We start from the raw sequence: 19660 nt of genomic DNA, 5'->3' as shown, positions 1-19660 counted from the left end.
AATCTTTGTAAGATCACAAAAGACGCAGGAATAAGTAGTAGGATTTAAGAAGACTGAAACAGAAGATGGCAGCACTGCATGTACAAGGATGCCAGCTGCCGTTAAGTAGCTCTGTCCCAGAATTCATAGCAGCCCAGCTCAGTTTCCAACAATGGCGGCAGCTAGTTAGTTTTAATATTACTCTTATTATTCTTTCTGGGTCACAAAATAAACATTTAACATATTTTCAGGCGAGAATGTAACTGTGTAAACCTCAAATATCTGCTCAGTTTATCAAGACACCACATATTTTCAAAAGCGCTCCGACGTTTTCGGAGACGTCTGTTACCCACTAGCTCGATAGCTAGCCAGGGTCAAGGCTCACTAGAGCCCGTGAGAACACCGGACTCCCGGCAAATCGTTTTCAAACCCACCGCCGTCTTTTGCTACTCAGGTTAAACATATACAAGTCACTTAGATAACTTTAAAAATGTTATTGTTTGGCTTTTTTTTAGTATTTTATTTGTTCCTGAGTAAATCTGTTTGGCTGAGATTAAAGTTATAGTTTTTACACAGCTGAATAAACATCAAGCAGACAGCTGATTATCAGAAGTGTGAGATGCTCGAGAATATACTCCGGTGTCCCGTTATATTTTAGATAGCAAGGAGTTTATTAAACTTCACTGAAACAACCTGCAGATTTCATTAAAATTTTATAAACTATCATCTTGTCTTTATTTTTAGTTAGCACAGACCTTAAACACTTAAAGCTGTAAGCTAATGATAGTTATATAAGAGCAGATGCTGCTGGTGCAATAAGCTGTACGTTTTACGTCCAATGGATGATGATCTGATTAGTCGACTAATCGCAAAATTAATCGGTGACTAGTCGACTATCAAAATAATCGTTTGTGGCAGCCCTAGTTTCATATTAAGCTCCAACACACACATCTAACTCACACCTCTCAAGAAAACACGCACACACGCTTACACCTCTTTGAAGTGCAGTGATCTAACAGACAAACGCTGTCATTTAAAGTTTTTGCCATCTCCATGATGTGGACGAATTCTGCTGTAGCCATACTGTGCTCCAGCAGGTCCATACATGTTATGACCAAAGCGGCACACACCTTGGCCATTCTGTTTCCCAACCCAAATGAAAAGGAGATGACAAGGAGTCTTTCGGGGGATGAGTCACATCAAAATCAGTAGTTTGGGTATAAAAGCAGCTGGTGACAACAGTCTGAATAAAAACAACTTACTCACATACAATTCCTGATCCAGTTATAAAGACTGAATGTTATCCAGGGGATTGGGAGATGTTGTACAAGAGGATTTGTGAGAGCAGAAGTTGTAGGAACAGTTGGTCAATAGGCAGACAGCGGTGGCATGGGATTATTCTGAAAAACACAGACTCGCACACAGAATCAGGAGCAGCGCTCTCACTGCCAGCGTCATGTGACAGTTTGACAGTGGAGAGGAATAACTGCCAGTGGCCTCAGCCGTATCAGATTACAGCTCACCAAATGGAAAAGGCAAAACTAAGGAGGCTTATTTGTAGTGGTCTGAGATATGTCCTATTATCCATAAGTGGAAGAGCAGAGGGATGCAGAGGAAGCCTGCCAAAATAAAAGCTCACTGCACCACAGGGAGGCACGGGCTGCCAGAAGAGTTCCGCTGTGGAGAAGCACAGCAAGACCTTTCAAACTCCAATACATTTTTAAAGATGTTACTATAGGAAACTTACTGACAGTGAAGTAAGTTATAAATATTTAATAATATACGACACAATAAATCAATGTCTGAACTGAAGAGAAAGCAAAAAATAATAATAACGATGATGATAACAACATGAACACAAGTTACAATACTTAAACTTAAAAAAGACAAATTTGAAAAGACAAAAAAACAAAAAAAAACAAAAAAACAAAAACCAGGACTGCCATTTGGTGCATCTATGGCAGCTCCAAGACTGCACCTGACCTCGGCTTACGGATGCTTGCTCAAAACAAACAGCGGATCACTGTGAGAAGCCAACAGACCAAGAGTAGGTGGATATTAACTAAGTCGTAGGGGCTTTAACAAGTGAAACAGTGCGCTTACATGTGCTCCAAATATCTGATTATAAGTTCACAAAGTCAATATCCTGATTACTGGCAAGAGGCATTCATTAACAATAGATCTATCTTAATAATGCAAGAAGCAGGTCACATTTAATTGGTCTATTCTGGCAGCCTATTAGGGTTAACAAATGCATTAGATTTGTAAATTATTGTTGAAATATGTTTTTAAAAAAAAACTACTCTACTGTAACCTCTGTCATGAACTTACAACATGAACTGTTAACTGATTGTGTGTGGGTGTTTTCGTGTGTGTTTGTGAGAAACCTCACCATGTTGGCAGGCTTCAAGTAAATGACAAAGAAGCACTCAATCAGGCTTTAACCTCCTAAGACCCGAACTCTTCCACAGCATGCATTTTTAATTTCTCTTTGATATTTGGGCTGATTGGGGCCCGATGAATGTAAAAACAAAGAATTACCTGATTTTTTTTTACCTTATTTTTGTTTTTATGAAAAATCAGAGCCACATATGAAGATATTCGTTTTAAAATTTTGATAGAACAGTAGCAGTATAATGTCCTTGTAAGTGGATATCAGGACCTTGTAGAGCAAAATTGAGTATTTTGGTCTAAATAACCCAAAATGTGATGTCCACATATGTGGACACCAGGTCCTAGGAGGTTAAGATTTATACATCTGAACCCAACAGCCATTTTTTCTTGGCCTTCCGATGGAGATAAGATATCCAGATGTCAAATAACGGATATCCTGTTCAAGATTTCCTGTTCTGTTTTTTTTTTCCCCCCTTTTTGTTTTTTTAAACTGTGCCCACAAGCAGACTGCAGCAAGAATACTGTCTCTGATCGACAGAGACAATATTCATCGCAATATTGACAATATGTCAAATGTGTATAGGGATTATAAAAATGCTTGGGTCTGATGCAGTCTGCTCTGGACATCTCCAATTTGATCGCATGCGTTACGTCATTTCTAGTGGTGTGAGCAGAAGTGCATGGCCAAGGTGTGGAGTAGGGACCCAGGAGTTAACATCTATGGGGACTACAGAGGCTTGTGCTAACAGCAAATGTAACAGACAGGCCCAGGCAGGCAGAAAACAAAGTACGGTACAGTCACTGATGGTTTACAGACATCGTTGCGTAATGTTTATGGATGCAGTTCAAACAGAGAGCAGTTCATTGAAAAGGCGATGGAAAGGCACAGGGGGGGAAAAAAAGTGTGCATCCCCAAGTGTCGAGCATCGGGGCTACACAGAGGTGATTCTGCAACGAAGATGGCAAAACCTCTTTACAACAGCTGGAGCACATCCTTCACCATCCACAGGTGCACGGGCAACATCCTATAAGCCTCCAAGCTACATCTGCACTCATCATTTTGTAATGATGACAAACAAGATCAGTGCATCCTCAAGAAAGTTTAGGATGCATTTTCAAAACTGGCAAAAAACCAAATAAACAACAAAAGGACTGAAAAAACAATATGTAGAAAATGCGAGGAAAGAATATACGAATATAGAGCTACTCCAAAGGACTAATGCACATTTCTTTGTGCATACGTGTCAAGAAAAAGATGCAGAGCTGCACCGTTTAAAGCTCAAGCACAGGCCCATGTGGATCAAAGCTGAGAAATGGGAGGGGGGTTGTTTCAAGAAGTGGGTTGTGCAGATGGTGGGGGAGGTAACAAAGCATGGAGGATGGAGCGCTGGGAGACGGAGATGCAAACTGCAGTCGTTTCCTCCTTTGGAGAGAAGTTGAAGGGGGGTGTTAGTTACAGCAAGAGAGGCGAGGAGATCATTTTCTTTGGCTCTCTGAAACGTATGATGAAATAACAGTCATAACCCTAGAAGTATTTCATATCCATTTGGACTTTGGGTCAGAAATGACTCAGGGCTGTAATTTACATCTGCATTACAAAAATAATAAAATTTGTGATTTGATCTAATCAAGGTGTGCACATATGTTAGGACACAATCGAGGAAAAACAATCCCTACTTACTTCCTAAACATCAGTTGCTTAATATGATCTTTGAAAATGTACCAAGGGCTGGGGGCAAAAAAAAGAAGGAAAAAAAAGAAATGAAACATTGCTTTTGGTCGCTAGCATCACGTGACTTAAAGTCTAAGCATTTCTAACCCAACTGCAATTTAGATTTTTATTCCATAGTAACAACAATATAGCATCAGCATGCTCAAAGCAGGACTCACTGCACTGATTTACCCTCTGCAAGTCTAACGCTGGTTACGTAAGAGGATAAACTGCAGGGTCAGGACACTGTCTGATCCAATGAGACAACAGACACGGACATGATACATGATAGCAGAAAAGTTTTGTATCTAGAGAATCAATTTTTCTTGTTGCTAAAGGCATTGGTAGCATACATCATACCCATATGAAGATCAATAGATCTCCAATGTGAATGTGCTCCTTATACAATGACATGAAATGCGGGGTTTTTATATTTTTAAAAAAAAAAAAGCTTCTTTACGAGTCTCTGATGGGTGCACAATCTTCTCTACAAACATGGAATAGGAGCTTTTTATAGAGAACCAAGTGAACTACAGCACACATGGTTCCAAACTCTGGCAGGGGTTAGGCTTTTCCATCCATCTGGAGTCTGGATGGTGGAGATAGAGGTATTTGCAGCATCTCCTGCTCTTTGCCAGACTTTCACACAGCTTCACTTGCGACTAAGCTTGAACTAAGCTTTAAAACGGTGGACACATCAGCAAACAGCATCAGGGTAAAAGAAGTTAGCCACATGAATTTTGAAGAGCAACACAGACTTGCAGCTGCTGACTGTGAAATAAAGAAAAAATGAGCAGCAAACAAATGATTACCAATCAGAACCAATCAGCTTCTTGTGATGCACAATTATAAGCTTAAATGCACTTTTCATTGAGGGTAGATAAATCCAAGCATACCCTAGTTTATTGACCATGACTATGATGAAAGACATTTAGCAGTCATCTGGTTCACTAAGGAATCTGGCCACATGTGAGGACCAGAAAGAGCCAAGCATCATGAGAATGCCTGAAGGGTTTTCCTGTTGTGACACAGCAGGAAAGGCTTCTGCAGTGGGCATGTAATTGGGGAATAAGTAGAGCGTGCAACTTTGAAGCTTGGGTCACTTTAAATGTAAATCAAGTCATTTGGAGCTGGAACTGTTTCTGTTGACATGTGCACTCACCTTGGAGTGCACATGTCAACACAGCGATAATATTCAGCAACAATGAAACCACACCACCACCAATCACACTACCTGATAAGATTCCCACAACCAAATCCACTTTAATAATCGGGCAAAAGGGGAGTGACGCTGAGAAAATGAAGGATAGAAGTACTAAAAACACACATTACCTTGAAGACAAAACAGGTAACTTTTTAGGGCATTTAAATACAATGAGACTAAAGTCAGTTTTTTTAAACCATATCCAATGCTTGCCTCAACTTGAAATCAAAAAGAGGGGCATGTGAAAATCCAAATCTCCAATGTGAATATGCTGTGGCTCCTTTGTGCAAAACCTGTGTAATTACATTGTATCAATGTACAAATAGCGCAGCAAATACTCTGATGCTAGCAAGTGTCAGTGGTCCACTGAAACAACTCCTTCACCTAGACTACACTGAGCTCACATCAGCTACAAATGCTTCCTTTCTTCTGGGAACTACATGTGAGAAACAACAAACGTGAAGAATAGCCAAACCTGATTCTCCTGAAAATGTCCAAGGTTCATTGGTGAAAAGAGCTTACAGCAAAGCTAAGGTCACAAAACCGTCTTCACCGAAGTTTAAACAGCAGTTGATGGCTGGAACAATGGGACAGACAATGCTTTTCAACACAACCATCAACTTGACTTCCCCTCCGAGGCCGTTTTGGAGAAGTACAGCCTCGTGCCACTTCCATCAGCACCACAGTTTGAGAAATACAATTATAATATCTGCCATAACAAGGCTGACTATGCAGTGATTTGTAGTTACAAGCCTTTACAGCAGATCAATTTCCCACTTCTGGATTTACGACTTTTCAACATAAATGGCTGCTTGTTTCCCTAAGCAGAGAAACCTTTAGCCAGTGTATGGATTCTCGTTTGCAGACAAAGTCTCATTCTGCATGAAGAGAAGGATGTTCCTAAAACAAGATAAAACTCATACATTCCTTTACTGGGACACGAGTGCAACTGAATATTGAAGTCCAACCTACAGGGTTGCGATTCTGGGCACACTTCAATACATGGATCAGGATAGTCTAAATGGGGCACTTGTCTTCAACAAATGGCCTCCTCTTTGAAATGCCAGGCGTGTTGGGTTTGGTGTCCTAATTCATGTGTGCGAGAGGGCAAACTTGAGAGCTGAATGCACACACAATCTTGTTCGATCATGTCAAAAGAGGCAGCAGTCCCAGGCCAAACCTGACACAGTTCTTTCACACAGTAAGCTTTTTATCCCGCGAAGGCCCTATTCTGCCTCTGCTGACAGCAGTAAAATAAGCTGCATTCAAGTCAGAAGTATTCAGAATGCACAATTTATTACAGAAATCATTTTCTTCAGCTTTAACTCGTTTCTACAGAACAAAGCTGAAAAGGAAGCTTTGTAAAAGCCACAACATTTTAGAGGGAATGTGTACAGCTGCTTTTTGCATGCAACTTCGTGCAACATTTATGCAACAAAGGGAAACGCTGGAACGTTTGGTCATCGTGCAGAGAAGATTCTCTCAAGCTACTTTATTAGCAAATCTTACATTTTCCAGCTTATTGTTTTTTTATCACTTCCTTTCTGCAACGTTCTGTGAACTAAGCAAAACTCAAACCTTCCTGCAGAAAGAAACTTCAGCAGAATCCACTGCCACCAAATTACACCTGCCAATGAAGCCCAAAATATCTCATCTCTGGATTGGCTTCAGGCTCTGCAGTAAGAAATATCTCACTTATTGAACTCGTTGTAGTTTTCCTAAAATAGCCCTAACAGAGCACCAGCTGGTGTAAAATAACATGCATTTATTTGTGGTGTTTTTCTTTTTCTCTTAATCCTTATTTTAGGTCTTTTTAAAAAATCTTGGATCACAATTAAACAACTGCCACTGTTTTCTATGACTTCAGATGTTCCTTCACCGCAGCATCACTACTGTTCTCTCTTGTGTCTTGGAGAACACCGTTTCTGGTTTCACCAACTCACAACAGACCAAAAATGTCTTTCATTTATGTTACATAAAAATATCTAAATTTTTTCAGTGATATTTATATACATTGTCTGTTGTATCCTCCTCATTGTTAGTAGCTACACTTAGCTCCCTTCTGCTCTCCAGAGCAAAACAATGGTCAGTTATTCACCATTAATCAAATTAGAGTTTGAAATGGCTACAGTATATAAACTGAACTCTCAATGACTCTGATGTCTCTCTGAAAGCACAGCCACCCCCCTCCATGCATTTCCTCAACACTAATTTCCTGCCCACTAACGAGAAAAGACAGGAAAACCCATCTTCCACTGTGATACACCAGTAATTCGATGCCATCTGGGCTGAGGTGGCTTCCTCCAGCAACAAACTGTTTCACAGGTTGATATGGCAACGTCAACACAAGTCGACAAAGTTGACAGGATAAAAAAATTAAATTGCAGGCCCTCTGTTAGCTTGAGTACCCACTTGGTGGCGCTATCTAAATGTTGTACATTAACTGGTCAGGCAGAAAGCAGTTTTTCCAGTTGAGCAGCATGCCGATCTCACAGAGCGGTTTCTCCAGATGACTGACATCAGTCTACTGCACGGACATCAGCTCCTCAGCTTTAGCTCACAGGACTAATACGATGAAATTATTTTAAAAACGACCTACACTGCTAGTCTTTAGAATCAGGCATCAGGTGATACCTTTCCATCCATTTTCTTTGTCAACTGCACCAGAAGCAACTGCAACACTCCTACAGTCATCCCGGAGAGGATGAAGAATGGAGTTCAAGGCCCTTGTGTGTCTGTGCTCTGCTTGAAGGCCAATAATCATCTGTCACAGGCACAGCTTTCATTTGGCCTGTCCTATATTTAGCAGACAAAGCCTTATCAGCCTAAGTACTGAATTCAATTTAAAGGGACATCATTAATCTACACTCATAAATCATTTGTGCTATGCTAATGTGGGTTCCTCTTTCCTCTGCTCAACATCAAATTTTCTTTTGCACAAAGCGTAACCTTGCATTTATCTCTGGTTACAACCATGTTTCAAAAATATGAATTATGCCGATGCAGTACCCGCCATCCCTTTGAAATGCATTTGGGTTTCCATGGAGAACATGCCTGGCAGTCTAAGCTTTGCACTTTGCATCACAATACCACCAGGTTTCTCACTTAGCTGCCAGTAATTAACATCTGGCTGAGAATGAGAAAGTCTGTTATGAGGGGGAAAATAAAATTACCTTCTAAGAACACTTATACTGGGAATTCCAGAGGAAAGCAACAACACACAGAAGCAAAACAAGAGTTTGGAAAATCTGAACAAAATAAAGGGTCAACAGCAGAAAAGCAAGAGAACAGTTTTAGTAAGAATATTCTCCTGACTTAATCAAACATCCAATTTGTAGCACGTTGCACTGAGGGATACGCTACATCTGAGCTGCACTGTCCTGACATTCCTCAGAGACAATCCTCTCCCTGTGCTCAGCAAGCCACACACAGTAAGTCCTTGACATTTCAGTTGGTGTCTGTCCACTTAATGGACAAGGGACAGTCATCCTATGAACAAGGCCAGTCTGCACGCTGAAAACAAATGCACATTCATTTTACATTTATCTGATACTCTGTTCTAAAGCAAATCATGCAGAGTCTGCAAGTAGTAGAGGGCAGATAGGGACTCCACTTCTTGCTAACAAGCACCACAACAGGCCAATAGATCATAAAATAAGCAGTTATAGAGAGTTCTGCTCTACTTGAATCTGAGCTGAAATGGGAGAACAGAAGACCCTGACTGACAGAAAATTCAAATGTAGCAGTTTTGTGAAAAGAAAACATTTTTGACTTACTTTCCTAAAAAAACCAATGAAATGAAAAGCAAAATAATCAGCAAATTCAACATGGAAAATGAACAATATCTTGTGATTTGCAGCCCTATAATTAGGAAAATGATGTGAGCGACCAGTTCTCCCAGCCAGATGCAACTCCAAAGGCAGGTTCACATGCTTTTATAACATAAAGCAAAATTGAAAGAGTGCAAGACATACAATCTTTGCTTAGTTTTAAACCAGAGAAAGGAAAAGGTCCTTCCACACTCTGCCCAAACAGCTCGGGGTCCAAAGAGAATATTGTTCCTTTCTGCTCTACGAGACGTCGTCTAGGCTATGAAACCTCAGCGTTTATTACGGGAGAAAGTTGATGAGTACCCAGCTACACTTGGCCAGCTTAGTATAACTATCAGTTGAGACCGTCTAAATGTTACTGAGGCTGAAGCCACAGAACTCCAGTGTAAATTCACTGCAGGTCAACTGTTGAACCAAATTTTTCTTTAAAAATTTTTTTAAAAAAAGGCACAAAGATGAATATGGCGCAGTGTTCTCAGTACAAGCAATGACACTGTTCTGTAAGCAATCATTCAAATTGCTAATGGCTTCAATAACATGGACTGCTAAGTTTTCATTTCATACCAGATGTTTTATGGGTCCATTTGTTTTAGAAAACGTACACAGTGTAGCTTTAGTGTTGCTCTACTTAGGGAGGGGAGAATCTAACACTCAAGCCATTACATTTTCTTGATTTCAGCTTCTACAAGGACTTTATTCTCCTGAAAACACTCAGCCACACAATCAGGTTTTTCATAAACATCCTTCTGTGAACACTCGCTTTCATAACGAAACTATTTGGCTATTAGCAGAAAGTTTGACGGACAAAGATGGACAAAAACATGAGCGCAGATGTAGAAACTTTTTTTACTAGCTTCCGGGTCATTCTTCCATGCACAAGTTTACATTCAGGCTCTTCCCTTGTTTATGGAAGAAAGCCTACAGCTGAACAGAATGGGCGGGGAAAAGAAAAATCTTTGACCTCTAAACACCACCCTGTGATGCAAGCATTCATCAAGAGATCTTCGAGTGCTGCTGATAATTTTTGAAGCATCCATCACCTAAAATAGGCTGCTGTCAGCCTGTGTCTGCATGGCCTACTCTGTCTGCAAGGCCGGCCGAGGGATGCAGTTCCATATGGAGCAGACCTTGCTTCACATGGTTGGGCTGCCAATGCTCGGCCGACTGGACCCAAGCCAGATTTCGAGTAATCTGTTTACATCGCACTCTCTCAACTTTAAGCTCTCTGTGCTATTAAGTCTCATGATCTGCTCCCTTATTAACTAAGGCCTCCCTCCATCGTGCTCAAGAGTTCAGTTGGCAAGTTTCATCTTGTGTTCTTCAAGTGATCGAGAGGAAAATTATAAAAAAATATAAATAAAAGTCAGGTTTTCAGGGAGTCAAGTCTAAAGGTCACGTGCAGTATATGCTTCTGTGTCATCTAATCACGCCAGCTGGCAAAGTGGTTAGAGGTACTTCCAAAGGCCACTTTTAAAAGGCCTCCTCCCCAAGAACCTAAAATCACAGAGTGAGGCATGATGTGATAATCCTTGACCAGTTGGGACAAGGATTATGCACATTTTCAGACTCTCCTCAAGGGCGTTCATAGTTACATTTGAGCGTACATTCAGTCTTGCATTAATTCTCACATCCACACATTGACACACAATTACCGCAATATTTAAAAAAAAAAGGTGCAATGCAGCTGAACACCTACACCCCCAAGGCATTTCAGACCCTAACAAGCAACCTGAAAAGCACCATGGCACCTGAAGATATTTAAGTATTAATATTAGTGCCTTAAAATCTAACTGAAGTTGAGATATGAAATCTGAGATCTAAAGTCTACAGTTCTTCTACATCCTGAATACCAATGTATTGGTAATGTTCCCAATACAACTAGTAAGAAGATTATTAGCTGCACCATAACATCTGCAACGCCGCTCACAGAACTGAAAAACCGCATCTTATTTACATTTGGTTTCTAGTTTAAGGTTGTGTCCTTGGACACCACCACACCGCTTCCAGAGGGGCTGTCATTTTTCAATTGCATTCCCTGAAACTGCCAGCCTGGCCACTCGCATGTCTGTGACGCACGCTGTATCTCATCCACTGACTTGAAATGGCACCAGTTCAATGGAAATTTCATCTTGATTATATTTAAGATTGTACTGGCGTGGCTGAACGCCCTGTGCAGAATGGCATGCTAGCCGCAGCTGAGGTTTTTCTTCCACCAAATGCATTTTCAGATTCATCAGGATGGTCAGTCGAAGTCAGAATTGGCCTCCTCACACCAGGGAACAAATTCAAAATAAAAACCCCATCAGTTTTGGGGGGGAAAAGAAAACTACAAGCGACCATGAACCCTTTAACAAAAACATTTCTTTGGAGAGCTAACACTAAGCACTCGTGATGATCCTCAACACGATAGGCTGCTCAGTTGCTCTCTGAGCAAGTTTGAGGTCCAAGATGAAAACACAATCACTTAAATTCAAGTAGTTCTAGGAAGCAATCTAAAATGTAGCAGCTGTGCTGGGATAGCTCCAGAGCCCTACAAGGAGATAACCCTAAAGTCGAGAATGAATAATATTAGGATAGTATTTTTTTTTTGAGCTGCTCCCTTTAGGGGTCAACACAGCAGATCACCTGCCTCCATCACACCTATCCCTAGCATCCTGTCACACCGACAACCAAGAACCTCCTCTGAGGTCTTCTCTTTTCCTCCTGCCAGGCAGCTCCATATTCAAAATCCTTTGTCCAGTATATCCACTGTCCTTCCTTTACACATGTCCAAACCATCATAAAGCCTGAGCTAAGAAAATGATGATGAAGAAAGTCAATTTAAAAAACTTATATGTCAATATAATGTTAATTATTATAAATAACCCCATGAAACTTGTCAGTATAAAAGATTTTCACCAAGTTTTCCCAACAACCGTTTGAACTTGCAGCAATAGTTTAATCTTCTGTCGGGGTTGCCTTAATGATTGTGCGTCTTAACACAGATTTCTTGTGTTACAGGCAATTTAAAGAAGTGTCAATTTAATATTCATGTGCTAACTTTAAAGTAAACAGCTGTGGATAACAACATGAGCTTAACTTCTGAAATGTAAATGAACTTCAAAAGAAGCAGCAGTCTTCCCACAATGTGAGAACTCTGCAGTCAGCACTTTACAACCTCATACTTAGCATTTCGCTCCCTCTCCGCCTAAACAGTTGTTCTTCCCCAATAGTGACTCCAGTGCTGCTGGGGTGTCTCCTCCTGAGAAAAGCCCAGCGGCAACTGACGATAGTGACTCTTCTTTATTTTCTTTATTTTCTAAATCACATCAGTGTCACGATATGCAACATGATAAGGATAACAGCTCGCTTGTATAATGCCTTACAGTGAAGCAGCGTTTTGTAACGGGGGTGGAGCATTCAGAATGCACAGCACAGCAAAGAAGCACAGTGGGAAAAGTGGTAACGTGAGCGTCATCATGTGACGCAGAACGGGCAGACTTTCTCACAACCTCTGGGAAAAAAGACGAGCTGCTCTCGATAACCATCCCTTTAGCTGTTTAAAGCCAGTGATTTCACACTTAAAATTCTTAAATTGCAAAAACTCTGTTTATATACTTGGATCATCTCAACCTGATTTTTGTATTATTATTATTCCACATTCACACAGGAAGCCTCACTTTGCTCATTTTCTTTCAACCGCTCATTCATCCCAGCGTGTCTTTAACAGGCTCCTTTAGGAAATGAAACGCTGTGCCAGGTCATGTTTTAGAACATTTTTCACAGTAGTTTGGTCAAGGGCAAAGTCAGCGGCCCGGGGATCATCAGCGAAGCTTTTAATCCTGCACTGTGCTCGTTTTGGAAGCAGGAAACCCTGGCTGGTACAGCCTGGTGACATGAGGATCAAACAGTTGAACTGTAAAATTTTTAAGGTTTGTGACCTGACACGAGGGAGAGCTACTGCACAGTCACATCTTTAGGTTTAGCTAGTTCCAAGGACGAAAATCAGTTCAACGTCTCTGAAGTGCATAAAGATCTTTCCACATAAACTTAAACAGGATATGGTTCTTTTCTGATGGAAATTGTTCAGGTAAGCGATGCTGCCTGGATAAGCATTAATGCTCCCTGTACATTCACATTACTCTCACAAGTCAGACACTAGAAACCTCAACGACAAGACTGTTAGTGTCCAGTCTGACTGCGCACGTCGGCCTCAGTCAGGAAATGGATAGAAAAGGTTACATAAGTTTCTCTGAAACCTGAACTTGAATAATATCGCTTTAGATAGGAAGGACTACTCATCTTCCTGCCAGAGTTGGAATAAATAGCTCAAAGTATGCTTGGCACGTACACGCCCCATATGCAAACAAATATAACCACGTACTGTTTAGATGTTTCGATAATGTCAAACTGAGTCAGTACTTTGGAAATACCCCGATAACATCAATAACACTATTCTTGCATAGCTGGCAAGAAAACAGGAGGAATAAACAAGTTTTACTGACGTACAAGCAAAACGTGATCAAGCAAACTGCTATATGCCAAAACAGGTGCTAGGTGTTTGACGACTGTGGCAAACAGAAGGAACTTTAATGATAAGAATCACATGGAAACAACCCACAGAATAAACCACATCAAAAGCAGACCAGAGACACTTCACTCTAACAAACCCTGAGTGAATGCTGCCTTAGCAGAGCACACTTGTCATTCAGGCTTTTTCTGCTCACACTTTGCACTCCAATGGATACATGACACCATCCTTCATCGATACCATGCCAAGCGTAATGTACCATTTCATGCATGCAATTGTGTTGCTTGTTTGAACAAAAATGGGGCCAGCCTCAATAGCTGTAACTTTCGCTTTAAAGATGAAGAATACATCTAGTGGAAAACATTTTAATCCATTAGCGTATGACCAGAACAGCGGCGGTTAACTCTCACACGACACGCACTAGCGCATATCTCCAGGCTCAGTCAGCCATCAAAGGCCGATGCACACTAATTAAAAACAGTCATTTGTGTAATGAATTGTGTAATATCTTGAGCACACTAAAGCACATTGAAATGACATCAGGATAAGATTAAAAGGAAAAAACCGACAGATTGGGCTCAGTCAACAGCAGTTGACAGCTGCTCAAATGTGATGATTTTCTGAGCTTGAGCCACACTGAGGGAGGTTTTTCCACCAAAGTGTCAACTCTGACACTTGATCAAACCCTTTATCCTTTTTATATCCTTTTTTTTTTTTTTTTTTTAAAGTAAGCTCCCCCCCCACCCAAAAAAAAATCCATAATTTTTAAAGGCCAGTAGGGCTGGGCCATATGTTAGCTTGTGCAACCAAAGCACAATTTTTTGTAGAACATGCTGCAAGCGGGCCGTCGTGGCGAAGGGAGGAAACACCGCAAACTAGGGCTGTGCGATATGACCAAAATCTCATATCCCGATATAAGACATCTATCGTCCGATAACGATATAAATCACAAAAATTTAACATTTTCTGTAAATTCTGCAAATCACGCTTGGCTGAAGTGTTTCCAGCTGGGCGTCGTGTACCTGGAGTCGAGTGTTGTAATCGATGTATGAAACGAGACATTTTTAGACATAAGTTGTAACGGCCGCCATGTTCTTTGTGAGTATTTATTACACAGGGTGCTGCGGGGAAACGCCTGTTCTAACGTTTGAGTCTAAGGTTTATTTTTTAGCACCTGGCGGCTCTTTTTTGCTTCTCATCCGTAAATAACCTGCTCTTTCACGTGATTCAGTTTATTTTGAAAAGTCTCAACAGGATCTTGAGCTTTATTGTGAAAGGTTTATGTAGAAAATAAACAAGCAGACACGCGATGGTTTTACCGTCGTTGTTGCTAACGACAACGCATAAAAACAGGCGCTTGTCCGTCTGTAGTGTGGCTATATTAAATATAAGAGAAAGAGAGAACTTTAAGAGATGAATATAGACACTGCAGTGTCCATCAAAACGATGAAAAAAATATTGCCATAAACAGCTTTTTTTGCGACACCACGAAACAAACAATAGCGTAAAATGAAACAATAGATGTTTTTATATCGTCATCCCATATATAACGTTATATCGAACAGCCCTACCGCAAACCTATTTCATCTAGTGCTGTCGGCGTTAATCTCGGTAAAATGACGTTAATGCCATAACTGCATTAACCCGGCAAATCTCCGTTAACGAGTTACCGCGGATTGCCCCGTGCTTGGGGCTGGACGGCGTTAACGAGCTAACAGCACTAATGTGTTTGAAGCAGAAGCAGTTGTTGGAGTACAACAAAGCAGTTAAAGCACGTGAAGAGGCGTCCGCTTCAACTAGTGTGGTGGTGAGGCCAAAGAACAGCTGCTTGCTTAAGTGAAAATAAATTGATTTTTTTTTAACTAATAAAGTTGTGGAGTTGTAAAGTACTTTGTCTCGTGTCAATTATATTGTCAGTATACAGTTATTGCAAATTTTCAAATATATATCGTAATAAATATTTTTGGCCATATTGCCCTGCCCTAAAGACCAGTTTCCTCTAGTTACATACATGCCACTGGTAATGAAATAATCATGAGTGTGCTTATCAGCATTTTGCAGTTGAGATAAATGGGAAATATTTTTTTTAATTTGTTTAAGCCATCTGCTTCTATTGTCTGGAACAGGTCAACGTCATGTTAAATCTCTGCCTCAATGGTCAAGTATGAACACAATAGCCCAGACACTGCCAGAGGAAGCATCAGCAGTGTGAAACTGTACATGCTCGTGGGCTGTGCGCTCGTGTGGAAATGACCTAACAGACACCTGATATCTAGAGGAGGATTGTGGGCGTTGGGAACAATCCAACAAAAAATATTATCAAAAAATTTCCTGACATGCCAACATTCCAGCCCCTTTAAGGTTTGGAGCAATACACCATCAGTTTTCAAGCACAGGGTCTAATATTTAAAAGCTGTTTCCACACTCTTGGTTAAATGGTGAACATTAGAGATTATCCGCATTATGATCTGTGGAAGGAAAAATGAGAGTGGAAGATCATCTGACACAATATTTTTTCTCCTAGGCGTTGAGAGAAATTAAAGCTTTTTGCTCTCGAGTGCAGTCAGATGTCTAAGTGAGAGCACTGTACAATGTAAACAGTTATCCTTGTGTCCTCATCTTTCTAATTCCATGCTTATGAGATGGCAAAAGGCCCTCAGAAGTGCGCTTTTCCCTTTTCTGCAGGAAGCATTCCTCTCTAATGACAGGGGAAGTTACAAGAAGGTCCATGCAAACAGTGAACCAGGAGAAAACACCCAACATAAATTTGGTCATCTTATTAAAAGGTGGGTCGAGCAAAAAAGCTGTGATCTTCAACACGACATCTGTGGCCAACAAACTTCCTGAGACTCTTGCTCAAAGCTAGGTTGCGACGAAAAGGGCTGGGTGGGGTTCAAGCAATAAACGCAGATATAAGAGGATAAAGTGACTAAAGTGTTGTGGATTTAAAGTTGTGGGTGAGGAGTGCGTGAAGAGCTCTGGTTTATTTTATTTAGATCAAAAGTGGCCTCGGTGCCACCGCTCCCACCACAGTTCCATCGACTGGCGTTAAAAAGCGGCAAAGTCGAGTTTTCCAGACGATCGCCCTTTGCTAAATTGTGATAATAGTCTAAAAACATAGCTATTAAAGTTAAGTGAGCTTCTAGCCAAGTTCAACAACAATTTCAGCTAGTAACCACAAAAAAAGTCATGTGTAGCACCAGGCAATAAATCTAACCTTACTACTGTGAAGCCTGATTTAAATGGGATTTTTTCCAGACCTTACAAATTGTGTTACAAGTCAAGTCAGCCTTTAGGTTCAGCACATTATACATAACACAATCTATGCTCTCAGAATCTTACAAAGATTCAATCTCCCCAATAATCACAAAGAAAATAATATTGTTCAAACTGCTTTTGGGTTAGGTAGCAAATTTTGTACTTTTTCACGAGGAAAATCTGTCCTTTCTTTTTGTCTAGAAGAGGTGTAGAAGATTGTGTCTAGATTTTAAGTGAAGTGTCAGCCTATTTGCTGGCTAGTTTTCTGTCTTACAGCTGCAGCAATCTGAAACTTGAAAGTCAGTGGAAATCTGTTACATCCCAGTCACAGAAATCACATATGGGACAAATACAACTGCACACACCAGCCTCTATAACATCATGTTAATCACACAGTTCCACTTTGACATTGCAGCTCATGCCCTACTACCCACGCCTGCTTTCAAGGAAAAATGCCACTGATAAAATAAAAAAAATAAAAAAGGTTTCATGTTGTAAAACTATTTAAGAAATGCTCCAATCCTGCACGTCACTCAACCTTCTTCACAACGCTTTACTGAGTTAGTATTGTTTCAGCACACAAGGTTCACAGAGCAACTCTTTAAACCTGCCTCTCAACATGCAGAGATCTTATCCTGGCTGCTGAAGCTGAATTATTCAAAAGGAGAGGGAGAGGAGAATACAGTAGGACTTCTAGGTGGGTCACTATCATTACAGCAGAAAGAGATGAGCTTAAACTTAGCACACGGATGGGAAAAGCATTCATAAATTATGAAACCCGAGTTGCTGCTTAAGGTTTGTTCCTTAAAGGAGACTAGCCCGTTATTCACAAGTATTCAAATTACATCCACTGATAATTTGCAGCAACTTCAATTCTTTGAAATAGCTGGAATAATAATAAAACTACTACCTGTAACATCTAACCAACTAATGGCATAATATCCATCAAGGGAATGACATAAGGATCAAAAGTGTTCTTAAAGCAGGAATATGTAAAAGCTTTAGTCACTCCAAGCCATGACTCCATTGAATATTTCAACACTGTAAGTGAATATTTATCAGATTATGATGATGTAAATGGTCAGCGCTACTGGAAACAATATTCTATGATCCTGCTGTTCCCCGGCATCATCTTATCTCACTAGACAACCTCGAACACTAAGATAATTCAGAGGTTATCTGCAGCTACAAATTTTCTTTTCTTTCCATTTTATCTGCATGATTTATGTGTCAGGTCCATCACATCTCCCAACAGTCAGCTGGAACTGGCTCTGCAGTTTCCCTGTCCGTCCTGCAGGGCCCAGTGCCTGCTCACCCAGCCGTGCAGCTGAAGACAGCTCCTTCTCTGATGATTCTACCTACAGCCTTACATAACTTTTCAAAAAGTCCCCGAGTGTGATCTTCCTCTCCCTATTTTCTCTTGCATTGCTGATTTGCTCCATCATTACCTGCACATACCAACTGAACCTTCAAGCCACTATGATGAACCAAATAAAAGAGCAGAAACGTGGTTCTTTAGTCCCTTTCTTCAAACGGGATATATACATTAGGCCTCTCCAGTTGCTAATTGCACTGACCTGGTGCCAAATCACCTCAGTCCTGCAAGTCCTCCTCCTGCAGCCTGCTGGCTAACTCGCTAGTAGGCTAATCTCTGCTGGCAACTTTCAGAGGCACGACCCCGTGGACTTGCAACTTGGATGCGAAGTCTACAAAAAGTGCGTGCCCAGATCGGCGTTAGAAATTCACGTTTTATGCTTCGAGGTTGCAGCCAAACGCGGACCGCTGTGTTGTGTGCCGCAGTTAGAAATCCCTGTGGAAGTTTTGTGGGTTTACAAACACAAGAACCACAATGGCGGTGCGCCTTTCTTTGAAAGCACCAACACACGGGCGAATGCACACACGCTCACGGTTTGGAGATGAGCAAATTGTGCAAAGCAAGCGCAAGAGAGTAAATACAAGCCCCTCTTTTTGTTCACCCCCTCTTCTTTGCATCTGTGTGAACTTTGCGCCATATTGAGCGTGCCCGCAGAGCCTGCCTGCACGGCGCAATATTGTTTCCAGGAAAACAAAAGCCGCAAGAAAACAAAGTAGCCGCCACTCACCTTGGCGATAGCCTTCTTATATCTCATGACAGCCTGCTGGATGAGTGTGTGGACTTTAATATTCCCATCCCCGCACGGCACAACCACCCGGGTCCTGCCAAAACACACCGTGACTTTCATGGTTTAGTATCCGAGATCTTCACCAGATTCGGAGCAAAACCGAGAAGAGAGGAGGAGGAGAAATCCGCGAGAAAATTAAAAGGAGCATGGGTTTTTCGTTTGCTCTGCTCCGAGGCTGTCCCGGTATTCCTTCACAGAAGCGAGAGCTAACGGTCTTTCCGCCTCTCCCCGCCGGACGACATTGTTTTCTGCGTGTTTTCAGACCACCTGTTTAGCTGTGTCTCTCTCTCTCCTTCCTTCCTTCCCTCTCTCGATCCCAATCCCTCTCTCTCCCTCTCTCTCTGCTGAGCTAATGCGCGGTCATATGTTGCCTTCACGTGCACCTGGTAAAGTTTAACTAAAGTTGACCAACTTAAATCAATTAAAGAAAAATCTATTTTAGCAATCAGTGCTCGACTTGGACCAGTTTGTTACAATCTAGCTATATCAGTCGGTAGAATGTGGTTATTTCATTTACCATACAAGTTAAGGTTTATTCTATTGATCAGTTTATATTGAACCCTAAGCTTATCCAAAGAGGCTTTGTCCTTCCCCAAAAGAAAAATAACCAAG

The 19660-nt window shown here is 41.1% G+C and overlaps 1 protein-coding gene across 9 annotated transcripts in view; it reads right to left on the bottom strand.

Moving 5' to 3' along the window:
- Positions 1-19353, bottom strand: part of pard3ab (par-3 family cell polarity regulator alpha, b) — a 243793-nt gene extending 224440 nt beyond the window's left edge. For all 9 annotated transcript variants that reach the window (XR_014889531.1, XM_085254762.1, XM_085254765.1 and 6 more), the window contains exon 1: positions 18989-19353. Coding sequence is in view for 8 of the 9 variants with exons in the window: in XM_085254762.1 (XP_085110888.1) it covers positions 18989-19108 (120 nt within the window). In the remaining variant the exon portion in view is untranslated. The remainder of the gene's footprint in view (positions 1-18988) is intronic.
- Positions 19354-19660: the final 307 nt, after the last annotated feature.

Source organism: Mchenga conophoros, linkage group LG18 (assembly GCF_057382185.1).
Source record: "Mchenga conophoros isolate Kocher_MC1m ecotype Shallow Benthic linkage group LG18, M_conophoros_male_GT1.1, whole genome shotgun sequence".
NCBI lineage: Eukaryota > Metazoa > Chordata > Actinopteri > Cichliformes > Cichlidae > Mchenga > Mchenga conophoros.
This window is presented reverse-complemented; position numbering and strand designations above follow the sequence as displayed.